Raw genomic sequence first — 23,993 nt, 5'->3', positions numbered from 1 at the left:
ACATTTGTAACTTATGGTGTAAGCTGGTCGTCTTTGGCCGAAATGTGATCAGAAAGATTAAAATACTTAGATCACTGTTTTGCTGACACTATAGCTCAAACTCAGGAAAAAACATATGTCCTTAGAAAGTACCAAATCTGGTACAACACTGAACTTTCCTTCAGGGAACACTGGCTACAGAAACCCTCCCAGTCATCCAGCTGCATTACTACAGCATTAATACTAACAAGTCCGTCTCATTTGTAAAAAGCTAGTCTAGAGCAGAGAAATCAAGAAGCAGAATTCACTACAAATAAAAATAAACCTGAGTTGCTCAGCTTTATTGGAACCATGGATGAAACGCAGGAAATGGAATGACTGGCAGTGATGGCCAAAGGGAACGGTAGCTTGCCCATATTATTTGAATGTTTAATTATGAACATGTTACTAGAAATAGAAAGACTTGTGGGGTTTATGTTTGTATTCTCTCTTCAGGTTTAAGCTGTATTTACCTGTCTGCACTGATTAAAGAAACATAGCCATGAACTGGTGTTCGGAAATTTCTTTTTTCTTAATGGTTGCATAATGTCTTCTGTCCTCTTACAGTCCCCATTCCAGATACTTTATTGGCATTAGTAGTGGTATATACGCTGAAATATATAGCACTGGCCAAGTATGCTTGGCAATGCATGGAAAAGAAATCATATGTGTTGGAACTACAGCAATTTATCTGGTCCTGTCATTCAGCCCCGTAGCATAGTATCTTCTTGCAAGTTATCTGAAAAAGTCCTGCTTCCAGTTACAGTGCCAAGCACACAGAGGTGTTTGATGCCTAAGCCCCATAGTGTACTCATAAAAGCAGAGACAGAAGGTGTATTTTTGCATCCAGAAAACCTAAACCTGTTTTTATCATTATTAATGTTTGTAGGATACATAAAACTACTGCAATGAAGGGTCAGATGCATGCTTCATGCAAGTGATGTCCTTTGATACACAACAGAGGATGATTTATCCCTCACTATGTAAACCCAGTATTATCTATATTCCAAAATATGTAACTCCTTTTAGTTTACTCTTGCAGAGATGGTATGCACCACTCACCTGAGTTTTTGTCAGGCAGTCGGTTTATCCTCCATACGATGGAATTAAAGGCATGCTCATATTTGGCAGTTCCCAAAGTCACTCTCATCACTGGCTCAGAACCAGACAGACTGGTTGATCCGAAAGTGGCCCCCTTGTTCACCTTGGCTTTCAAAGATTTCTCCCCCAGAACGCTCTCTCTGCGGAAGTTCTTCACCCACTCGTTTGGCACTGGGTAGCGGATCATCACGTTTTCACAAGGGACCTGAGTTAAAGGGTCACGGTTGGAAGAGAACCCAGTGGACATCATCAGCCAGCTCTGCACCTCCACCTCAGCACCATTGATGCTGGCAGCCGTCCTCAGGGTAAAAGGCAAAGTTTTCTCAGCAAAGACAGTTCTGAATCGCATCAGTTCAAACCGGCAGGCATCCAAAGGGTTGAACAAGATAATACGGGAATTATTAAACATATCCTCATCCACACATGAATGGAACCGACAGCTGTATAATTTAATCCACTTAGTGGTAGTAGTGGGCATAATATCCTGCCTTGCAACTATTTCATTCCCTTTGATCAGAATATCATTAAGGCCCAGTCTGCACTCTGCCAGGCCAGAAAGGAAGCTGAGAACATAGATATGGGTCAGCACACTGTGCTGGAGAATCACACTGTCTCCTTTGGCCAAGATGCCATGAAACTCATCCCTGACATCAACTGTGATTTCTTCTTCTTGATAGTTTAGTCCCACTGTGCTCAGATCTGTTGATGAGGCTGGCAAGTTCATCAATGTCTCTTGTACAGCATTGATGAAGCTAAGGAAGTCTTCATAATCCGTAGTCCCAAGCTTGATAATTTGCTCTCTCTCTGCTGTGTGAGCAATGGCTGGCTTAGGCTGATACTTCTTTTTCTCCTTGTAGGTTGTGCGATCCAACCGCACACTGTGTATCCTTCCATTCTCATCATAGTTCTGGAGTTTGCGCTCTGAAATCTCATGATTGATTTCAAGTTTGAATTCCCGGAAAGGTTTCTCCAGTCCTTTCTCATAAAAAAGCTGTATACATCCACTGTCAGTCAGCTTGACGTATATTGGTCCCCAGTGCCTGGATGACATAATATTCTTCTTCTCTGGGATCCTGAGCATCATTGGCCATCCATCCTTTGGCTGAGCTGGTGCCAGGTTAAATAAGGCTGCATCCAGATCATATGGCATCATGGGGTCATCATCAGGCAAGGTAGGGCTGCTCACACGATCTGGGTCTCCAATCTGGAGTTGCTTGAGCTGCTCTACAGCTTCTGTGTGGGTTTCACTTTTGTTTGTCTCATGGAAACTGATGGTATCAGGTTCTTGATGGAGAATAATGAGAGAGTCTCTTTGGCTTTTGCCTGGAGCACTGGAGACAGAAGAGCTTTTGGAACGCCTGTCTCGCTCCTCAAAGAATGAGCTGAATGGATTGATGGGTGAGGGCTGGACATCTCGAAGAGATTCATCCAGGAAGGGATTAGTAGCACTCCATGGTGGTGTTTCAACAGAAGGCAACTTGGTTAAGGAGGAGAGATCTAGTTTCTGAATTTTGGAGAGGTCGCCCAATGTGCTTTTAGGACGTTCTCTTTTCTTAAAGGATGCAATGAGGTTAAAGTTAACATCTGGAGTCTGTGTTTCTGCAGGTGGGGCATCTGTTTTTGAGGGAGAAAGGTTCTGTGGTGAAACACTGACTTCATTGTCATCAAAAGTCACCCAGCTCGGGAAGCGAACTGTAGTTGGGGTAGATGAATGCCCATTCACGGAGGTGGTGTTCAGCTGCCAGTTGACAGCCTCCATATCTATCTCTTCATCTTCCTGGAGAGACGAGGAATTGTCTTTAAAAAAAGAGGGGAGGGGAGGAAATTTCAGCTAATTATTCTGAAGTTACCTAGTTCCCTCTGCGAAAAGAAAACCACAGTTTGCACAACAGTTTGCATGCTCAAGAAAGGCCTATTCATATGTTGGGCAAGAAAGATAGTCAAAAGACTTGGCTAAAATGCTGAAGAGTCTGGCAAGAATTAATGAAGAAATACAGTTGCACACAGAAAACGAATGCAGTAAGAAAGACAAAAGGAATGACAGCAATGATTGTACTGCTCTCATTCCAACATAATGACCTAAAAAAGACACTCAGCCCACATGTTGTAGTGATTTTTTAAAAACTTCCCTCTCTAAACTTTAGACTGCACTTCTCTCCACTTACCTTCTGTCATTTGCCTGTTTTGTTCCCTCTCACTCTTGTTCTCATTTTTTCCCCATTCTGTCCCTGTACCTAGAGAAGAATCCAGTAAGGAGAGGGAAAGAACCTTGAGGAAGAGCACTTCTCCGCTCTGTCCCCACAAAGTTGGCTGCACATTTGCTGTTACCACAAAAACATATGGGGATATGGTGAAGGCACCATAAATGGTGCCTAGGTGGCATTTTTGCCCAGGATCAGTTCAGCAAAAAGACTCTTTGGCTTACCCAGTGGGAAAGAGTTTGTCAGTCCTTGGATATCTCTGAAAAATCTCTCAGAGAAGCTGTGATCTAGGGATGTACGTCAGGATAAGGAAAAACATATTTTTGACTTGTATTGTGGAAGCTGTCCTCATCCTCTGTCAGGACGTGGCACCTTTGACTGCTATTTTCCTAGTTTCAGGCTCTGCCAAGACACTTCCCAGAAGCCTGTATCACACTGTGCTATTTCAATCCCAGCTCTTTCTGGAGGAGATAGCTGCAGTGGTAATAAGGTGTCTTCCAAAATGAGCATAAATTCTCAGAGTTCAGAAATTAAAGGGTGTTCTTCCTATTTTCTTCCCACTGGGCTAATGAATCAGAGTGCTCCTCAAAATGAGCAGCCAGCCTGAAATTATAGTCTGCGGCTGCACCATGGGTTTGTCTGCATATGATACAGCACTGCTAGCATTTGTGCCTTTTCCTTCTGATAGATATACAGATCCCATCTTTTACACAAGTCACTGTTCTTCAGTACAAGCAGAAAAGAGACTGTAAAATCTAGCACTTTGGTATGGCTGTACACCTGTGATTTGAGCATATTTTACAACCTTAACAACAACAAACTATTTAAATCATTACTTATCTTGCCACCAGTTCCAAAAAAAGATGGGCTTGATTTCCATTCTGCTTCAACCATAATGGACAATTTGAATTTTTATTCCAGTTACCATTTAGAACATGAAATAGGGAATATTCATATTAGCCAAAGTCCTGCCATTAGCTCATTATAATGTCTTGGGTAACTTGATTTTCTGGGCCTCTCATCCCAGCTGTACGGAAGTTCACCCAACCTTTTGATCTACAAAACACATCATTCAAGTTGTAAGGGTTATTATAATTGAAAATTATATGTGAAGCAGAATGATACCAATTTGTTTTTCAAGCCACAATAATAACAAAACAATAACAAGAAAAGATAGCTTTTACAGACTATCCATGCATTGCAAAGTGTATTTGAAAATAAGTGGCACAATCTCAATTTCTCAGATTTTCCTCTCTACCCTGCCATTTCACTTCCAGCTTTGCACAATGCCTCTCTGTAGTCCCTGCCACTGGTTGCACCACTGCGTACAGTGGTGGGTCCTTTATCTGTTAAGTTTTGCCATAAGATTATGAATAGATTTGTGTGGGGGGGAAAAACCCCAACTGCTTATCATCCATGACCACACCCTAAGTAAGAAAGTAATAAAAAATCCACCAAGAATAAGCTGACGTAGTTCTGATCCGCAGGTCCACACCAATACCTTCTATGTTGTCTCATGCCTTTCCAGTACTTTGGTCAGCAAGCGTGTAGTCCTTTGAAGCAAAGCAAAGGCAATGAAATAGTTGGGTAAGCGTCTCTGTTTTTATGGTGGTTCTGGGAAATCATTCCTCATTTCTTTTAGGACTTCTAACAGTCCTATGTTTCTAAGGTCAGGGTTTCTTAAGAGCAGATCACCTCTTTGCTGCCTGCAACTACCATTTTCCCTCTTCCTGTATCTTAGCTTTTGAATTGCAGAAACCAAATGTGATTCCATAAATAAAGTATTAACACTTCTGGTAAGTTTGAGAGAGGCAGATCAGAAGACCTCCTTGAGAGTCCATGTAAAAAACACAGAGAAATCACCTGAAAAAAATTCCTTCTAAACCGAACAAGTTTTATAAAATGATTTTTTTTTCAATCCAGATGCCCAGAAATACAGCAGAAGCATTAAGAGGAGATGGTTTCGTATATGTAATAATTTGTGTAATTTTATTTTCTAGAAAAAAAATCAATAAACTGTTATGTGATTTGGTATGTGGAACTGTCAAATTTGAGAAGTGAAATAATCTTTCCTTCCCAAACTAAAATCAAAAGTACACTCTTCTGCTGCCAAAGAACCGTATGGTTGGGTTTACAAATATTTGAAGAATACAGAGATGGTTCTAGAAAAGACAGGTTTTTAGCTTTGTCTGTAAGAGAATAATTAATAGCAGGGAGGATAAAAATAACAACATGCTAATGCATCTAAGCATCCCAAGAAAGTTCCTGAGAACTAGATGAAATAGTGTGGGTATCCAAAGAGAAATATTGGAACCTCTGCTGCAAAGGCAAGTACAGCACAGTGAAAAATCTTGACATTGCTAGAGGATGGCATAGACAATTACTTCAGATTTTTCCCTTCTTGACTTTTGATGAGTTCCTGAACATGGGTGATAAAGTTTAAAATGTGAACGTCCTTAGATTTGGCAGCACCCCAGCAGGTCTGGGAGAGGACACTTAAGAAAGTGGTTCCCTAGATTAGATTAACTTCTTGCTTTCACAACTGTTTTCAAAATTCCTTCCTACAAAATAAATCAAGATGATAGCTTGCTTATGGGGTGCGGACAGTCTTCAACCCAGAGTTACTCCTAACTGAGAAAGACTACATCTGCATTAAAAAAAGGAAGAAGCAACCAAAGCAAAGCACTTGCTTTTCCCTTCTTGACCGACTGACTTTGCTTTCCTAAGCAAATGACTTTGATAGGTGTTTACTTTGCAAAATTAAAGTATCTTTTAATCGTCTGACTTTGTCACACTCCACCCTGAGAGGTTGCTCCAGCCAGCTACAAAACAGCGGAGCAGATTTACCAAGGAGGTGAAGGGGACAGTATCTCTGTCTTCTTTCCCAGTGACACCAACACCACGTGAGCTCTGGGGCAAGCAGCCTCAGGCTGCCCATGTAACTATGCATCTCTGCATTCATTCTCCCACATAAGTGGTGGCTGCAGCCAGCACTGGCTGTACCTTACTACATACATGCCTGAACATCATTACTAAGCCATTAAATAATTTGGAAACTTAAGTCTCCAGTGAACAATAAAATGCCAATATCTGCACTGTAAGGTTTTTTTTTTTGGTCCACAGGCCTCTTAATGTTTTGTTGGCTTTGCAAATGTTCAGTAGCAAAATGGTTAATCATTTCAGTATGATAAACTGGAAAACAGCTTTGTTATAATGGATGTAGAACATCTCTCTGTGATTGGCCTCTTGTGACTCACTACAAGGAAATAAGGCTTTGGTTCCCTTTATTGTATCATCTTTTCATTTTTCTGTTTCAACTGTTTTGGCCAAAACCACCAGGTAGTTTCATGTTACTTATGCCTGGGGGAAAGGCAGCCATCCAGCTGCTAAAGGACATCGATATTGCAAACTGTTTATGACCAAAACTGTGCCACAGAAGTAGGAAGAAGATCTGAGAGTGTTACACACCTTTCAGAAAGAAAGGCAGATAATGACTTTAAGAAATGGACCTGAGAAAAAGCCTGGATTTTCAAATTTCTGAGTACTCATCTATTTTGCCTCCTGAGAGAAATTAGCTCAGAGCTTCATGGCATAACTGTTTCTGTTACCTGAATATATTAATTTACATTTCATTCAGATAGCTCTGCTTTACACTTTAGTCTGTAGTAGAGGCATACCCTTAACATGGTCACACTTTCCATCAGGGTACTTGCTTCCTTGGTGCAGCCAACACCAGTCCCTCACACAAAGTAAGCATTGCTTAGTGGGCATAGCTGGATCTATTCTAGGACTCTTGCTGGGAAAATGATCTACATAAAGTCCACCAGACATTGATATACAGGCAGGTAGTACTTCAGATGTGGCCTTTATTAGAGATCAGCCGGGTCGAGAGGATGCCAGTTACAAAACCTGTATTGTCTCTGTATAAGCAATGACAGAAAAGCAGAAAGCACAGATAGACAAAATATGGGAGAAATCATGGACTAGGTTGTTGTGCAGTTATCTCTCCATGATAAAGGTTATACTTTCACATACTTTCTGTGATGTCCATATCTGGTCGGTTCCTTGCATTTCTTTTCCATAACCAAGTCACAACAACTGTGTCTGTACATTATTTTTTTTTTGGTGGTCTCTTGTGTTTCTGATGCTCCCAAGACAGAGAGCATAATTTAAAAGATATTTAAAGTGAGTGAGCTATTGTTCTGAACTGATACAACTGAATTCCTATTTCCAGCCTTGCCACCAACCTGCTATGTGGCTCTGGGAAAATGCTTCCTCACTATTGCATCACATTGCAGCTTCCGGTTCTCTTCCCACTTTTTGTAATTTTTGACAATGAGAGTGTTAAATGTGGAACAGTGATTGTTCCTCTGTTACTACAATATTCAGTACATTTCTAGGACTCTCACGCAACACAGTCTAAGTGTGTCAATGTCACAGAGTTGGACATAAACTTACAAACTAATTCAATTAATATTTCTGTTATATCTATGCATTTGCAAAGAGTTTCAAGTTTGGTACAAGCTATGAAGCCAGGCCTGTTTTTGTAAGCTTTCCTGTTTTTCACAGCTCTGTTGATGGTGGAAGATCGAATCTGTTACTGCTGCAGACATCAGCGTAACCTTCTCTAGCTAAATAAAGCTACAGTAGAAAAGTGCCAGGGAAATCGATTGCAAGGATCTGCAACTCAAAGCACAGAAGACTTCTTGTCAATGGGAAGTTACTACCTGCTTATTTTGCACAGGGGATATCCCTGTGAGGATAACAGTTATTACCTCCACGTGCTTCCTGGGATATGCTATCAGCATATAGTAGCATTAAGGGACTACCTAGAAATGTCCTTTCCCAACCTGCCGGACACTTTCTTCCCGTGAGCTTCAGAATAGGCTTTGGAGACAGAAGAAGAGGCAATCACCTTGCCTCCATGAAAGACGATTATGGGGAGGGGCTGGAAAGCCCCAAACCCGTTGACCACCAACACCCGACGGGCTGGAATATAGATTTGTAAGCATTCCTGCAGATTTTGAGTGTCTCTACAAGATCTGATGTGTGGAAGAGATGACTGGTCGCACAGTCCTTGCCCTCTACCCCTGCTGCTGAACACACCACATACAAAAATTGAACAGCAATCTAGTTCTCCAGTGTGTTGAACTGTTAATACAAAAGTTATGTTTTTAACCTCATACTTTATGGCACAGCTAAGAGACATTTCAAAATCATCACAGACTAAGTAACCATCAGGAGAAGGTGCAAGATGAAAGACTGAAGTCACAGACCTGATCTCTACGGTTCCCTTTGTTATTCCTTCTCCTCCCACTTGACAAGCTTCTCAGATCATGTTGGATTCATCCTTAGATAACTTTTCAGTTCATCATACTCTGTCATATTCTATCACTACATCTCCTTGAACTTGGGTGTCTAAATTTAGGCCATATAAATCAGTGGCCTGATTAAACCTGGTGTAGTTTTATCCCAAATCTGCAGTACTACATAGTCTGTTCCCAGCAGTGAGCTAATGACTACTTAAGTATGATGCCTGTTGCTTGGTTAACTGTTGCACATTCATCACAAGTCCCAAAAGAAGTTTAATTGTCAAAAGAAGTTAAATCATCTGAAGTTACAAAGAAGTTTTATCACAGAGCTTCCAGCTTTATTTAAAACACAATGAATTTCATCTATGTTCAATTAATTTATCCCCATGAGTCTCTAATCTTTATAAGAACTGCTATATTTCATTTTAAATGTAAGCCATCATGCAGATACTAAACTGAAGATGAAATACAAGCAAATTATGACTCAGCCTGTCACAGCTAGATTGCAGCAACCATCATATTGCAAGAAAACTGTTGGAAAGGACTGACCTCCGTGTACTATCTTAAAGGACCCTAGAAGTATTTGTGGACTTTGTTCGTTCATGTTTTGACATTTTCTTATTATTCTATATGTACACAAACATATGTATTTATGGGAAGGTAGGAATGCTGCATTTCAGGCATTCATGCTTATTGTACTCCACTGCCATGAATTATTTGCCTTGTGTCTCCTTCACTCATGCTGCCTCTTGCTGCTTGGAGAGGGAAGAGAACATCTTCCCAACAACCCGAGCCTGACCTAACCATTAAGAAACCATTATCAGACTACTCATAAGACAGTGGTAGTTGCAGCTGGAAGTCGCATTGCAATCAGCTATCTATGATGCTATTTGAGTGCCTTTTTTTTGTCTCACCTGTTTTCCTCTCCTCTGTTTTTTCAACCGGAGAAACTAAATGTAGACTGAAATTCAATCAGAGCCCTGTCATTATTCGTTCAGTAAAGAAAATGTTCAAGATAACAAAAACAGTTTGCAACTTAAACTTTCCTGCATTATTTAATTGTGTTAGTTAAAACTCTGGCTCATGAAAAACCCCCAAATAATTTCAGATGTGATATGAAATAACTGAAACAATATTTCAGCAACTCGTAATGTATGTACAGTTTTCTTGTACAGATCTCAGCTACGCCGCCTGCTCTAGGCTATAACTATAGTTTTGTAAAAGTTTCTTACATGTTCTGCTGTCTGTACTGTGCAGTAGGCTGGGCAATCAGAATGGATCTGGCAAGTCTTAAAACAAAACCAAACGTGTGTAACACACCTCGTGCACAAAACTGGTAAATTAGATTCCTACAGCAGAAAGTGTATTTTCCAAATATACTGCTTAGGTTTTAGTCTGTAAACACTTAGAAGTTAGTGTACTAATACTCTTAGACAGAATTACAGCCAAGAACAAACACACAACCTATTGATAAATCACCAAAACATTGCAGCCAAGATACATACACAGCTTTGAAATAGAAGTGCCTGTATGCCTGGGTCTCCAATTAATACCAATTTATCATTTGAACAGTAGATTACAAATTAGACATAGTTCACACAAGTCATGGACAAGGTTGTTAATGTCTTGAAGAAACCGTTCGATCTTCATGTCAGGTAGAAATTACACGGCAATAAGTTAGAGGCAATCATGAACTTTAAAAGGGAATAAAACTCTCCTAGCTAGAAGAAATCAGGTACTCTAAGAAAAAGCAGTTTATCACTTAAAGGCAGCTTGCTTTGTTCTTTTTTTTTTTTTCAGTAAAGAAATTGAAGTAAATGTTTTGTTCTTGTAACATACTTAGAAAAAGTGGAGTTCTCCTCTTAGGTTTAAACAATGGTAGGAATAGGTCCCAAAACTGTTACAGAAAAGAAGGCTTTTTGATTTAAACCCATTTGAGAGTCATAGATCTAGAAAGCACGCATTCTTCCTGAAGATCAGTTCATGTGCTTCCATTAGCTGGCCAGAAGGTGGTACATTAAGACTGGTATAATTAGAAGAACTCTTCAAGATTTTTACAAGATTTAGACAAGACTATACCTGTTCAAAGAATTCACAATATATATGTCACATAATACTATTGTTTTATAATTAAGAAACATTTAAGCCAAGTTGTGAACAGATCTCACTTAACTGGTGGAGGAAGCATTAAAACCTGCTTGGTTTCCCTTAGAACATATTTCTATTAAACAAATATAATATACTCATAAAGTAAACGTCTTAGCAACTAAGCATACCTACATGACTCATTAGAAAGCAACTTCGTTTTCATCCCTGAAGACATAGCATAGATACGACTGACATATTTTTACCACTATGTCACCTAACTTTGTTCTCAGCAAGGTGTGCTCAGGCTAGAGGTTACCAAGACTATGACTACACATTAGCTTTAGTCATTATTACTACCATCGGAGAACTTGTGCTCCCAGTTTGGCTAGGCTAGATAAAGCCTGTGTGTGAGATGACAGAGCAGAGCTGGGAAACACAAAGCTGAACCTGTTCCAGCAGAGGGATCAATAAGAGAACAACAGGTTCTCTGGAGAAGAATGAATCCCTCTGCTTCATCTTTCATCCAAGAGGAGAACAAGGAGCAAATGAGAACGACGGAAGACACGCACATGGCATTTTTCAGAAACAGTAACTTTCAAGGTACACTGGCGAAAATAAACGAAGTCAATTTGCCTCTGAATGTACTTTGGACTTTGCTTCTCTCCACAGAAGTCTGCTTCGCTCTCTGATTTTAATCAGCAGTACCTGCAGCATATCTCAATAGTGGAACCACCACCGAGACAAGGTTGTGAAGAAATACTCTGAGACCAAATAAGGATAGAGAAATGCTCCTGCTAGCCCAGGATGTTTCAGGAAGTTAATGATATTTGGCAAGCAGAATAAATCTGTAGCCATTCCTACAAATGCAAAGACAATGCCACTCCAGCTTGTTGGAGCCGATACTAGCATCCATTGAACAAGGGCTCTTTTGCAAAGAGCAGTTACATAAATCTCTCATACGCAGACGATATTCTACTTCATTATGCCATAATTTTACAAGCAATATATGATGGACTGGTAACAAGATACAGAGGTTTGCAGACCTCTTAAGTTTTGTCTTCAGTGCTTGAGATGATAGTACCATGTGGAGTAAGCCTGACATTTGCAGTGCCAGATTGCAGGTGGAGATGTGCCAGCTAGCGGATCCTCTCAGAATTTGGCGTCCCATTAAGCAGCATAACCTTTGACTGCAAAGCAACACACTATGGTCTCACGCATCAAGTTATGGATCCAAAAGGCAGCTGCAATACTGCATAAGCATGGGGGCCTGGCTCTGTTGAATAAATGCGAGAAATGTTCCCATAGCCATAGAAAAATTGAAGGCAGGAGACCATCACATGTGTTAAGTGTCTGAAACACTCTGGGTTTGCTATTGCATCAGTTCAGAAACTGTACTGGTAGTGACCACAAATAGTAACACCAGCTGATGACAACCTGGTTGTCACTGCAAAATAACTGGCTGATCTCTAATTCCAAGGTGGGCAGTTCCTGCATGACTGAAGCCAACATCACCCCACATATCTGCTCAGTCTAATGATGATTCTGTAGCAAGAAAAGACAAGTCAGTACACAGGGATGTTGAAAAAGCGTGTACCAGTGCTCAAGTGACTGCTTACAAAAATAAACACTGATGGCCATCTCTGCACATCATTTAGAAAGAGGCAGGACAAGGCATATCAGGGAAAGAAGGAGTGTGTTTTGCTTGATGACTGACATAAAAAGGTACAAAATAATTTATATTGTTAGACAAAGATTTGAACCTCTATACTGCAGAGAAAAAGGTGATTCGGGGGAAGAAGGAGAAAAAATAGACATTTGTTATTTTACATCTTCAAAATGCACTATTGCCAACACTTCTGGCTCACCACAACATTTAAAAATAGTAGCACCAACTTCCTCATTCCAGCACCCAAGGCATTTCCCAGGATCAAGTTTTATATCATATCAAGTCAGCAGCTCACATCCTGTCTGCCAGATTTGTCTGTATATCTCAGGTTATCTGTGCAAGAGGTAATCTTATATTTATACACTACCTTTATCCTGAGCAACATCAAAATGATTTACAAGTTATGCCACTGCTGTTATTTCAAAAAACCCAAAGACCCATTTCCCAATTTCTAATGTAAGGCTCTGTGGAAACTTCAACTTCAGCTACATATTTTAATAATTTAGTTACCTGATGAACTCTAAAGACCGATTTGTTCCATAGACAACACAGGTGATACATATAAATTATGGAAGTTAACAGTGCTCCACTTTTGCCTGAAGCTTATGCTAATATTTTTTCCCCCTGTAGCTTGTTATGCAAACATTTTCTGCTTAAAGTGCAGAGAAGACCATGTAACTACGTGAGGGTAGCCAGTTTGGCCAGTCCTTCTTGACTCAAAGCATATGGGAGCTCCAGGCTACAGTGAACTTTTATGAATTAACAGGTGAGGTGCTCAGTGCAAAGGTGAGAGGAGCTATAACAAAGCCGTGTGTAGGTGAATTTGTTTTTCTTTAATTCCTGGAGGGATTTTTGACACATAACACAAAGGATTGAAGGAGACTAGCTGGAAATAGTGTGAGAAAACAGAAAGGACAGCCTGATCTACGTGTAATGCCTGACCCATATCTCTAAGGATGCACCTGCCAACACAACATCCCCATCCTCAACAAATAATGATAATTATAGGTGCTTGAGAAGCAGCATGATGCAAAGTTATGACATAGGAAAAGGCTTAGGTGCTCACCTGAACTATGTGTTGTCTAAGTGACCTTCAGCTAGAAATTTATGCCCTCTGCTCTGCAAGTTTCCTCTCTGTAGCAAAGCAAAAATACTGATGTAATGGAAAGTGTTAATGGCTGTTGTCAAGTGCATTTGATGAATAGGCTATCATAAGTCATGTGAAAGCTTGTGGGCTTTCTAAGGACCATGCAGGATAAATGGAAGAAGCAAGGGAGCTCCTGTAGGGAATAAAATAATTGGAGACGGTAGAAGCTGTGGCCCTTGGCTGAGCAAAACTTAACTCATGCATGCCAAGGAATTTCCTTGTGCGCTGGGTACTTGCAAGTAGGTGTGTCTGGATAGAACAAATAGCAAGGTGAAGAAGCTGCACCAAACAGTTGAGATTGGATGCTTAAGTAGAGGACTGGCTGTGAACTGCAAGGAGAAATGCTGGGCATTTGCTTCTTACTGTTTGTTCCTCCCATACGCTGAGCAACAGAGCACTATCCACATTATCAAGAAACAAGGAGTCGTCCACCAAAAACACTGGAGGTAAGCCAAAAAGGCCTCTAGTTACCAGTCAGCAATACTCTAATCTGAGATCTAAGTATGACAAATACCGTTTTTTCTAAAGAGTGTATGGCATGGTTCCCTCTACCAAGACTGACCTGATATTAATTGGGGGCAAAACTGATGATAGATAGAAAGAATATATCTGTCCAGTTCTCAGTGGAAGCTATCATATGAATTAATGATTTAAAATCCAGTTATTTTTTTAATGCATCTGCCTTGCACAATGTTGGATGTTGGAACACTAAAAATTATGATCTGGGAGACATGTTCTTATACAAAAACAAAATACAGAAAACACCCCTATTATTTTGTTAAAAAAGCGAAGTATTTCATGCCTGATTTTGCTTCAAATAAATGACAAGGACTGGGATAAAGAACAGCCTGAGACATGAAGATCGAGTGGTAAGGTGGGCTGGAGAACAGTTATAAAATGGAGAGAGATTTGGGAGTTTACCAGGAATGTAAGGTGGGCATGGGGTTACTCCTCAACCTGGGTCTGTAAGGGCATGAAGACTATACCTGCTATTTTAACTGTGCACCTGAAAGACCTAAATATTTTCTTAAGTAGAAATTGAGATAACAAAAGTAGGCTGCTCAGAGATCCCTAACAAGAAAAGCTTTGCATTGAGTGAAAATACTGAGAGAAACCCTGTAGTTTCCAAACAGTTACTAAGACCTTGGAAAGCAAACTCTCGCTGCGATAGATACTGAAACATGCTTGTTAGTCAGACAGGCACCCCTTTATTCTGGAAATAAACTTTGTCTTCAAAATCCGTATTACACTGTTGCTAAAGCAGTTCCAGGGTTGAGTCATAGTGCTGCATTGCTGGGTTTCACCTCTTCAGGCCTTTCATAGAATCACAGAACAGTTTGGGTTGGAAGGGACCTTAAAGATCATGTAGTTCCAACCCCCCTGCTGCGGGCAGGGACACCCTCCACTAGACCAAGTCACCCAAAGCCCCATCCAACCTGGCCTTGAACACTTCCAGGGATGGGGCATCCACAACCTCTCTGGGCAACCTGTTCCAGTGCCTCACCACCCTAACAGTGAAGAATGTCTTCCTAATATGTAATCTAAATCGACGCTCCTTCAGCTTAAACCCATTACCCCTTGTCCTGTCCCTACACTCCCAGACAAACAGTCCCTCACCATCTTTCCTGTAGGCCCCTTCAGATACTGGAAGGCTGCAATTAGATCTCCCCGGAGCCTTCTCTTCTCCAGGCTGAACAACCCCAACTCTCTCAGCCTGTCCTCACAGGAGAGGTGCTCCAGCCCTCTGATCAGCTTTGTGGCCCTCCTCTGGACTCCCTCCAACAGCTCCATGTCTCTCCTGTACTGGGGCCCCCAGAGCTGGACGCAGTACTCCAGGTGGGGTCTCACAAGAGCAGAGTAGAGGGGCAGAATAAGGGTATGTTTTGGATATATGCTGAGCAAGGTGGTTTAGGGAGACAGGACATAGTAAGAAGAAATATTCCCACTGGTGGTAATCTAACTTCAGCCTCCTTTATGGTGACACTTCTCAGTTTTTGCCATCCAGGAAAACTATAGTGATGTTACAAGGGCTCTCTTGGAGAGTGTTTGTTAAAGCACAGCTCTATCGGCAGAGTTCGTGCCTGCCCTGCCAGTCTGACTAGCACAACCACGCTATAGACAACTTCAGCCAACTTTGGAAACTAACGGAGCTGACCCATCTCACCGTCTGTATGCACATAACGAAAGGACTCCCAAGGATGGCGGAAGACAGAAAACTTGTCAGCACGTTCATCCAAATACATTTTAGTTAACTGCTCCTGCTATACGGCCCTCTGACCCAGTCTGAGAGTCTTGTTATTGTCCCATGGTGCTATCAGCACCTCATCTCCAACCTCAAGGCAGCTGCTGACCAGCCGGGGAGGCTGTTATGATGGAATGGCTTGTTTTACGATGTATTGCTCTGATTGATGAGGCCATTCCCCCCTTTCCACACTCATCTGTTCCAGGTCTGGGACTCCCTTGGCGCAGCCTTTCCCTCAGCCCAGGCTCCCACCATAAAAGCCCAGCTGTTGTGCAGCTATTCACAATTGCAGGAAATCAACAGAACCGAATACTGGGCTGTTATCTATCTTATGTCATTTGGAGTTTTGTTTTTCCTTTTTGTGTGTGTGTTTGTAGCCACCACGGTACATAGGATTACTTAGGGTCACTCCATAGAAGCAGCCAAACAGAAATGATCCAACAAGCTGTTTCTTCCTCTCTCCCTTGGGCCATGCTGGCGTGACTACAGCAAACAGAAAGGCATGGGCCTCACTGTTAAATGTGAGAGTTTCACCAAAAGAGACCACGCATGAAGAATGGAAAGAAGTAACTCATGAAGTTACCACAGTGCTCTGTGGCGACAAGCGAAGAGGAAACCCATATTTCCTTCCTCTCTGCACAAATTGTAACTTCCCATCTTCCCATCTCTGGTAGGCATCTTCCCTCCAAGCTGTGATTCTGCCTGGGGGCAAACACAGGGTATACAGGACCCAAATTCCCTTATGCTAGCCTTGCATGACTTCTCAGCCATGCTGATTTCTTTTCTTGCTGTTAAGTTTTAGTTCCCCGCATCGCCGCCGAGTCTTGGCTGTGTGTCCTCTTCCTTCCCCAAATGACGCTCCCCATTCTTTTGATGGGGGTGCAGAGGGAGAGGAACTCAGCTAGTGGCTTTGCCAAGTCATCTCTTTTTCTTTGTAAGATGGAAACAAAGAGTGGAAAACATTAAAAGATGAGACCTCAAGTGTCAGCCATCTTACTTAGTGAGCCCCTTGCCATATATGTGTCTACACACACATGTGAAACAGTAAGTTATCAGCTTTCAAGGTGATGAACATGGAATCCTGAAAATTTCTGTCCTGGGGTAGCAGTTACTAGGAATTAGGCAGGTTAGAGGGGCCAGATGGAACAGGACTCTGACAGTGTCAGAGCAATCCCTGTATGAAATACACCACAGAAAGCTAAGTGGAAATAAACTTCTGCATTCTTGAAATGTGGATGAGACCTAGCAGGTCTTCAGGGTACAGGACAGTATTTGGGGGAAAAAAAAAGAACAAAACAAACCCCCCAAAAAACAATGCGACAGGAAACCTTACTGCCACCAAACTGCGTAGCTGGTTGGGCGGTGGCTGAGAGACAAGAGCTGCTGAACACAGAATGTGACTGATGCGAAGGAAAACAAGAGGGGCCCCACAGCTGCTGTGCCCTGTAAACAAAGCACGGCTTTCTGAAGGGCCACGTGAGATTTTGCAGAAGAGCCCTGAAAGAACTGAGGTCTGCCCAAAGGAAACAACAAGGACTAGAGAAACGAGGAACGTGGGATAATAAGATAATGTGAGGACTTTATTAAGCTTGAAGAGAAAGGTACCCAGATTATAAAATGAAAAAATAATTATTAATGTATTCTTATAAACAGATGAAATGGACATTCGAGAAATGAATGGGCAACAAACACTTAACAGGTAATTAAAGTACCCTAAAGCAGTATCTTAATATATAGTGTCACTGACTGGTGGAGGAGATTTGACAGGAGTTGCCTAAGAAGGAGAACACTGCTATGGACAAGAATGACTGCCTCAGTTCACTAGTGAGCATTATATTCTAACACTTCAAGAAACAAGCTGTTGACTTCCTAGCAAAAGAGATTTTTTTCTTCATGAGAAACATGAAATATTATGGAAATGAGGAGTTGGGGGGAATTTTTTTTTTTGCCCACTGGCTTACTTGGCTATGGTGGATAAAGTACATAGATAAAGTGTCAGAAATAGATGTCAGTTGAAAATGTACCATCAGTGGACTTCTAGTAGGTTAACAAGTCTAGAAGAAATATCTAAAGGGGCTTAGGAACATGATGTAATCTGATCTTTTGTGCTAGCTCTCCCCAGTTCGCAGGTTCATACACTCATCTAGGTCAGATCAATGTCAAATGGTGGAAACAAAAAGGCTGGTCGTGTGGACAAGGACATGCACCTTATGGAAAGCTTTGAATTTAACATCGCATGTGAAATGGTATTTTTTGTAGGATTTGTTAAGAAATGTGCATATGAGCTCTTGAAGTCATGAAGGAGAATTCTGTCCTTGCTCTGCCTTAATGAAAGCGTATTTCTGCTTGGGACAAGGAAAGAGATTGTACTGGAAGGGAGTGTGTTTATTTGAACCAGAATTTTAATGTTCTAGAAATGCTGACAGCTTGGAAGATTAAATCCTGTATTTACTAACTCGGTAGTATCCTGCCCGCTAAATTTCCCCATTATCTGTGCACCACAACATAAGGGGGCAACCCCAGAAAACAAGATACCTACTTGAAATGTGGCAAAGTCTGCGCTTGAGCTCTCTGAGCTGGATCTGAACAAAACTCTTCCTTGAGGTCAGCTCTGCTGATGATTTTGGATATGAAAATTGGTTCACCCATAAAGCAAACTGTAAGCCAACTCTTTTATTATAGGATCCAAGCAGCTGTCAGACGGCAGCAGCCTGACTATGCCGGGGTAGAAACTGTGCCGCACAGTCCTGTGGGCGAGCTGGGCTCCTTGTGAATAGTTTCATGAGGCAACAGGAAGCGATTACTGAATCCCAGCAAAACCTAATTATGGCCCCTCTCCTCCTTCACTAACTATCATTTAGGAGAAGCCAGAATTATTTTCCTCTGCTCTCCCCTACAGTTAAAACATAAATTAAGGGGATTCCCCCCCCCTTTAAACTTTTAGCCCTGTTTAGTCTCGTCTTTGTGCCGGGCCTTTTGTCTTGGGGAAGAAGCTGCTTGGCTGGAAGCTGATGGAAAGACAACTGTCCGGCAGACAATAAAGCTGCCTGCAAACCAGACGTTTCTGAATGGAGGCAGGGATGGCCAGGCGGAGGCATTCCCAACCTGTTGCTATAGCAGCGGGGTGAATGGGCAGGACCAGTGGCCGCTGGCTGCCCCCCCCCCCCACCGGGGCTGCCCCCTCCCACTGCCACAGGGCTATGCACAGGCATTAATGAATAGGAAGAAATGTTAACCCCCTGCTTGCTCTCCACCAGCGAGGCCAGGGAGGCAGGATGGCTATGCTGGGGTAAGTGGTGTCTCCTCTAGACGGGGAAGGTAGCGGGAACAGATCTGATGTGCGAGGTTGGTGCAGGGTGGGTGCAGGGTAGCTTTCATGAAGGGAGTTCCTCTGCGGTATTTGCTTGTACAGGCAAGCCTTGGCACTAATTACAGAATTTGAAATAGCTCAAAATAACAAGCACCAAACAGGTTAAAAATGTAGCATGCCTGGAACTGGCATCCTTCTGGGTCCACCACAAATCGTGGAGAAAACGCGGGATGTCCTTGGTTGTAGTCATTTCCCAGGAAGCTCTGGCTGATCAGGGATGCCGAGTGGTGGTTTTGCAACTTTAACATATGGCAAGAACTAATCCTGCATATTTTATCTCTTTCTCCTGCACAGTATGTTACAGTGTGAACCATTAGCAAGTCATTTAATGGAAGTGGCAAACACTTCCCGAGCACAAAGAATAAATATAGATAGCATTATCCTCTGTAAAATCAGGGTAGAGTTTAATAGGAGGGCAGTTACTGCAATCCTGTTGGCTTTAACTAACTCTTGGCTCTCAGCATCGAGTCTCTGTGTGTACATGCAGCTCTAGATTATGCAGATTTATACAGTCCACACCTAAGACTCGCTGTCCAAATGGAAAACTTCTGGTTGCTTTTGTGATAGGCAAGACATTTTTTTATGATCTTTGATGGAAAAAAAAAAAAAAAAAAAAAAAGCTCAATTGCTATCCGCTTATTTCCTTTCTTATTCATTGTGATGCCCGGGTACAGAAATGGAGGGAACAAAGCAATTCCCTTCTCAGCCAAGAGCAGCCTTACTTTTGATTTGGTGGGAGCAACGAGGATCCTGCCTGCAGCAGCTGTCTACTCCAAGAGTTTGTAAACTACGTTCATTTAAGTACACCGAAGCCTGAGCGTTTCTTCATTGTCTTTTTGGCCTGCAAAGCAGACTGAAAATCTCTTGAGAACAGGAGCTCTCATGAAAGTATCTGAACTTCAGGTCAGGACAGAAAGTCTCCTGGATCAGCCCTCCTGACAACATTTCAGTGATTCTCTGTTGGTCCCAGCTGGAACCTGTACGTGCTGAGGCAGCTGCAAAACAGACAATAAGCTAAGCTCAACTGAAGAGCTTCCAGCTTCGGAAAAGCTCTGGAGTTTGGCTTACATTTGTGAAGGAGAAAGTTCAGGTTGATACTTTTCAGCTACACGACTTCATTCACTTCCTAGCAAGGGACCACCTGGAAAGGGGATCGCCACGTCTGCCCGTGGACGGCCAGATGCCAAGCAGATTTCACTACTCACTGAAAACGCTCCTCGGCTGGTTAGGCTGTCTGCACTCTGCACGATGCAGCAGATAAAAGAGATGTAAAGCAGAACTCCTGTATTCTGCGAGCAGCAATTTTGCTAAAGAGACAAAAGGGAGCCAGTAGGAGCCACTTTTAGATGGAAATAATTTTGTACATCTCATTTACTGTCATCTGTAAATGTGTTTTACCGTGAATGGTATGTTCAATAGCATGTACTTAGGGATAATGTGCATGGATTTTACCCAGGTAAGGAGGGCCAGGGGGAAGTAGGGCAACATTATGGGATGGAGGGCACCTTTAGAAGCAGTGATTCTGGAAAAGATTTGGATGATTATCACCTCTGGCGCAATTCTGAGGCTAAACAACTGCTGTAATATTAGGATTTAGGAAGAGAGAAACACAAAGCAGAAGGGAAATTATTTCACTTGCGTATGTAGCATGGCCTGGTTCGGCAGACCATTACGACCCATTCTTTTGTCCAGAATTCAAGGATATAGAAAAACTGAGGAGGGTTCAAAAAAGATCCACAATAACTATAAAGGAATAAAAACCCTACCACACAGCAAAAGACAAAAGCTCGGTATTTATGATTTAATCTGCTCCGCAGGAGATTCAGGAACAATCAGTCTGTAAGCACCTACACAGAAAATTACAAAAGAAAAATTGCTGTGATCTACTAAGTGATATGTGATAGTTGGAAGGCAACATGGAGAAATGGAGATTAGATATCATGCAGAGTTTTAATAGTGAGAGCAATTAACCATTAAACTGATTTACCAAAAACTCTGCACAGTGAAGTCCCACGTCATGGGAGTGCTTTAGGCAGGTAAGATTATTCTAGTTCTCACAGGAACTAAGCCAGGGATGTGCTATGGTTTGTGGTACGCAGAAGCTCCAGCTACGTGATCGCTTTAAAGCTTTTTGACCTTTTAATCTGCATGGGAAAAAATACAGCAACAGTTATTTAAGCAGCTCCATCTCACTCACCTGTTGCATGATGAATTTAGAAATAGCTGAATGAATTTTAGTGCTGCTTCCTCACAGCAAAACATTAACGTAACTAGATTAAGAATGGAGAGTTGATGTCGAATTGAGCATTTTGGAATTGACTGTAAGGAATGGAAAGTAAAAGTTACAAAGAAAGCCAGGCTAGTAGTCTGGAGGCCAAATGTAATCGTATCTGTGAGGATGTCCTCACACAACTTGATCTCAAAGTGCTCAGACATACACGTTCCTATACATAATGATACTGCAGTACACACTGCTGTTTAAAAATAACAGAGAAAGAAAAAAAGGAGTTGCATCAAATTATCTTTTCTTACAGCTCACAACATAGCTGAATTTTTATTTTTGCACTTCAGAACTTGGTTCCAAATGTACACTAATGTGTAAATCCAGCTGCTTATTCCTGTGTGCACAAGGGCAATGCATTTCTTGTGTTTTCAACAAATACCGAAACACTGAAGTCCCCTAACAATGCAGCGCTTGACGAATCTGACTTGCTCACTCACCCACTGAAATTCTATACAGAGCAGCTCAAAGCTGTTAATCTCACAGCAAAACCTGCTTCCAAACCTCCCCTTTCTTGAACACCTCAGTGGGCACAGACACAGATTTCCATTATCCCTTCAGCAATATTTGGAGAAAATTAATACAGCTTTTTTTGTATGTTTCGGTTCATCTTCTTACACCACAGAGAAGCTTTTATCAACAAGGAAACAGCCTACTTTTCCTCCGTCTGATCAGAAAAGAAATAACCTCCCACAAAAGTTCATGAACCAAACTGCTCTCCTCCCCCACATCCTTCTTGATTTTAAAACACGGTGCATTTGTATCAGTGCAGTAGGCACTATGAATAAGGCACAAGAGGACATTACATGCTGATTGAGTTGTATATATACAACTTACAATCTCCTTTTTAATCACTTGTTCCCGGAGGACCAAAAGTCAGCCCTCTGCCTCATCCTATCAGTATTTACAGCATCAAAGTCTTCCTGTAAATAAAACTTTCCCAAGTCAGTGGTATCGTGTTAGAGGTTCCCTTTGGACTTCATGGGCTGAGATGTTTCTTACAGTCTTCTCTCCCTGCAGTTCATCCATCAGCCCTCCTTCCATCTACCCACCCGCCCACCCAGCCCCTGCTGCTGTAGCACCTCTCTTCTAAATGAAGTTTATACGCTCCTCCTCCCGCCGATATAAAAACCTAAACCCAGATTGCTCAGATGAATGGATTCTCTCCTTGCCGCACTTACCCGGGGCTCAGATAACTTTAGTTTCGCGGTGCCAGCCGCTGGTGTGTCAGTCAGGCTGGCTGCCTCTGCCTGCATTTGTCCATGGCTGCCTGCTGTGGGAGTTGAGCGGGGAGGTATGCGCCCGGCGTGCCGGAGCAGGAGCCGTGGCTCGCCGCCTGCCAATCAGTCCCCCTCTGCCGGGTGGGCAGGGCGGAGGGATGAAAAAAATGTGCAGGTTCAGATCTGGCACACCCAGAAAAGCTGGAGGTGGGAGACAGACAGAAAGGCTGGGAGCAGTAGGCTCAGCAGGAGCGAAACTTCACGTTAAACCCTGCCAAACAAAACCCCTAAGTTTCGGTTTTTTCCTCTTTCGTATAAAAGCTACCTTTTAGGAGGCAAAACTAAACCAAACCAAACCCCAAAACATTTCAACTGATCACCTTGCAAGAAATGAGCAGGCTGTTCCCTGTGTCAGCAGCTGAATCACCGAGTCCAATTAACTCTTCAGGCACCAGCTGGTTTTAGGACTGGGATTTTCTTTTGTCTCCTCAGATGAACTGGTTTGGATTTACTCCAGATTGGGTAAATACAGAGATAACTTTTAAATGCAAAGTACTTACCACATTTTAAAGAAGTCAGTCAGCCAGTCATTTTTAATCTCTACTTTTGTACCTCCTTGGAAATATTTTCCTATATCTCTCTCAAACTAAAGGACATAAATTAGAGGACAGTTTCTGATCATTGGAAGTATATGAGATTCTAGTGCAGTCTTACAGAAGGAAAATGAAGGGCATAAAAATCCAGCTTTTAAAGACAAATTTATGACAGTGATAACAGGATATGTCCATTTGTGACAGCAGGGGATTAGACTTTACAACCCAGGAAGTTTTTGCCAGTTCTTCCCATAAAAGCCAAATGAAAGAAGGAAACCTAACCTACCCGCCAAGCAGCTGGGTCCACCAACACGGAGTGCTCCACCTGCCAAATACACCTCTGGGTCTTCCTAAATGTCCCATTTTAGCTTACATTGTCTGTATCCTTGCCCTCACTCCTTCCCCAAGCATTTCGGATGTAAGACTGAAAACCACAGGGACAATCTGTCAGTGCCTCTGAACAAGAGCCAGCATCCTTCCGCTCCGTTGTGACATTCTAGGGTCACTCAGGTTCTTCTCATTTCCCCTTAGTGGTTACTATGGAGAAACAAAATGTATTTGGGATTTTGACACACTGATGAAAACAGATTGTTTGAAGGCAAGGTTATCTGGATAATTTGGACATCATGCCAGAACGTATCTGGCTTACAAATTAATTATTGATTTGACATTTAACCATTAAAATAAATCAGTATAGAAATATTTTTAAGTACACTAAATTAACTGCAGAAGGTAAATGGCTTTATGGTTTGAA

At 42.0% G+C, this 23,993-nt stretch overlaps 1 protein-coding gene across 3 annotated transcripts in view; it reads right to left on the bottom strand.

The window, feature by feature from the left end:
• The window catches only part of STON2 (stonin 2), a 79,602-nt gene that overhangs the window by 10,215 nt on the left and 45,394 nt on the right, over nucleotides 1-23,993 (bottom strand). For all 3 annotated transcript variants that reach the window (XM_075753759.1, XM_075753760.1, XM_075753761.1), the window contains one exon: nucleotides 1,081-2,916. In XM_075753759.1, the coding sequence (XP_075609874.1) occupies nucleotides 1,081-2,916 (1,836 nt within the window). The remainder of the gene's footprint in view (nucleotides 1-1,080; nucleotides 2,917-23,993) is intronic.

This window comes from Balearica regulorum, chromosome 5, assembly GCF_011004875.1.
Source record: "Balearica regulorum gibbericeps isolate bBalReg1 chromosome 5, bBalReg1.pri, whole genome shotgun sequence".
NCBI lineage: Eukaryota > Metazoa > Chordata > Aves > Gruiformes > Gruidae > Balearica > Balearica regulorum.
This window is presented reverse-complemented; position numbering and strand designations above follow the sequence as displayed.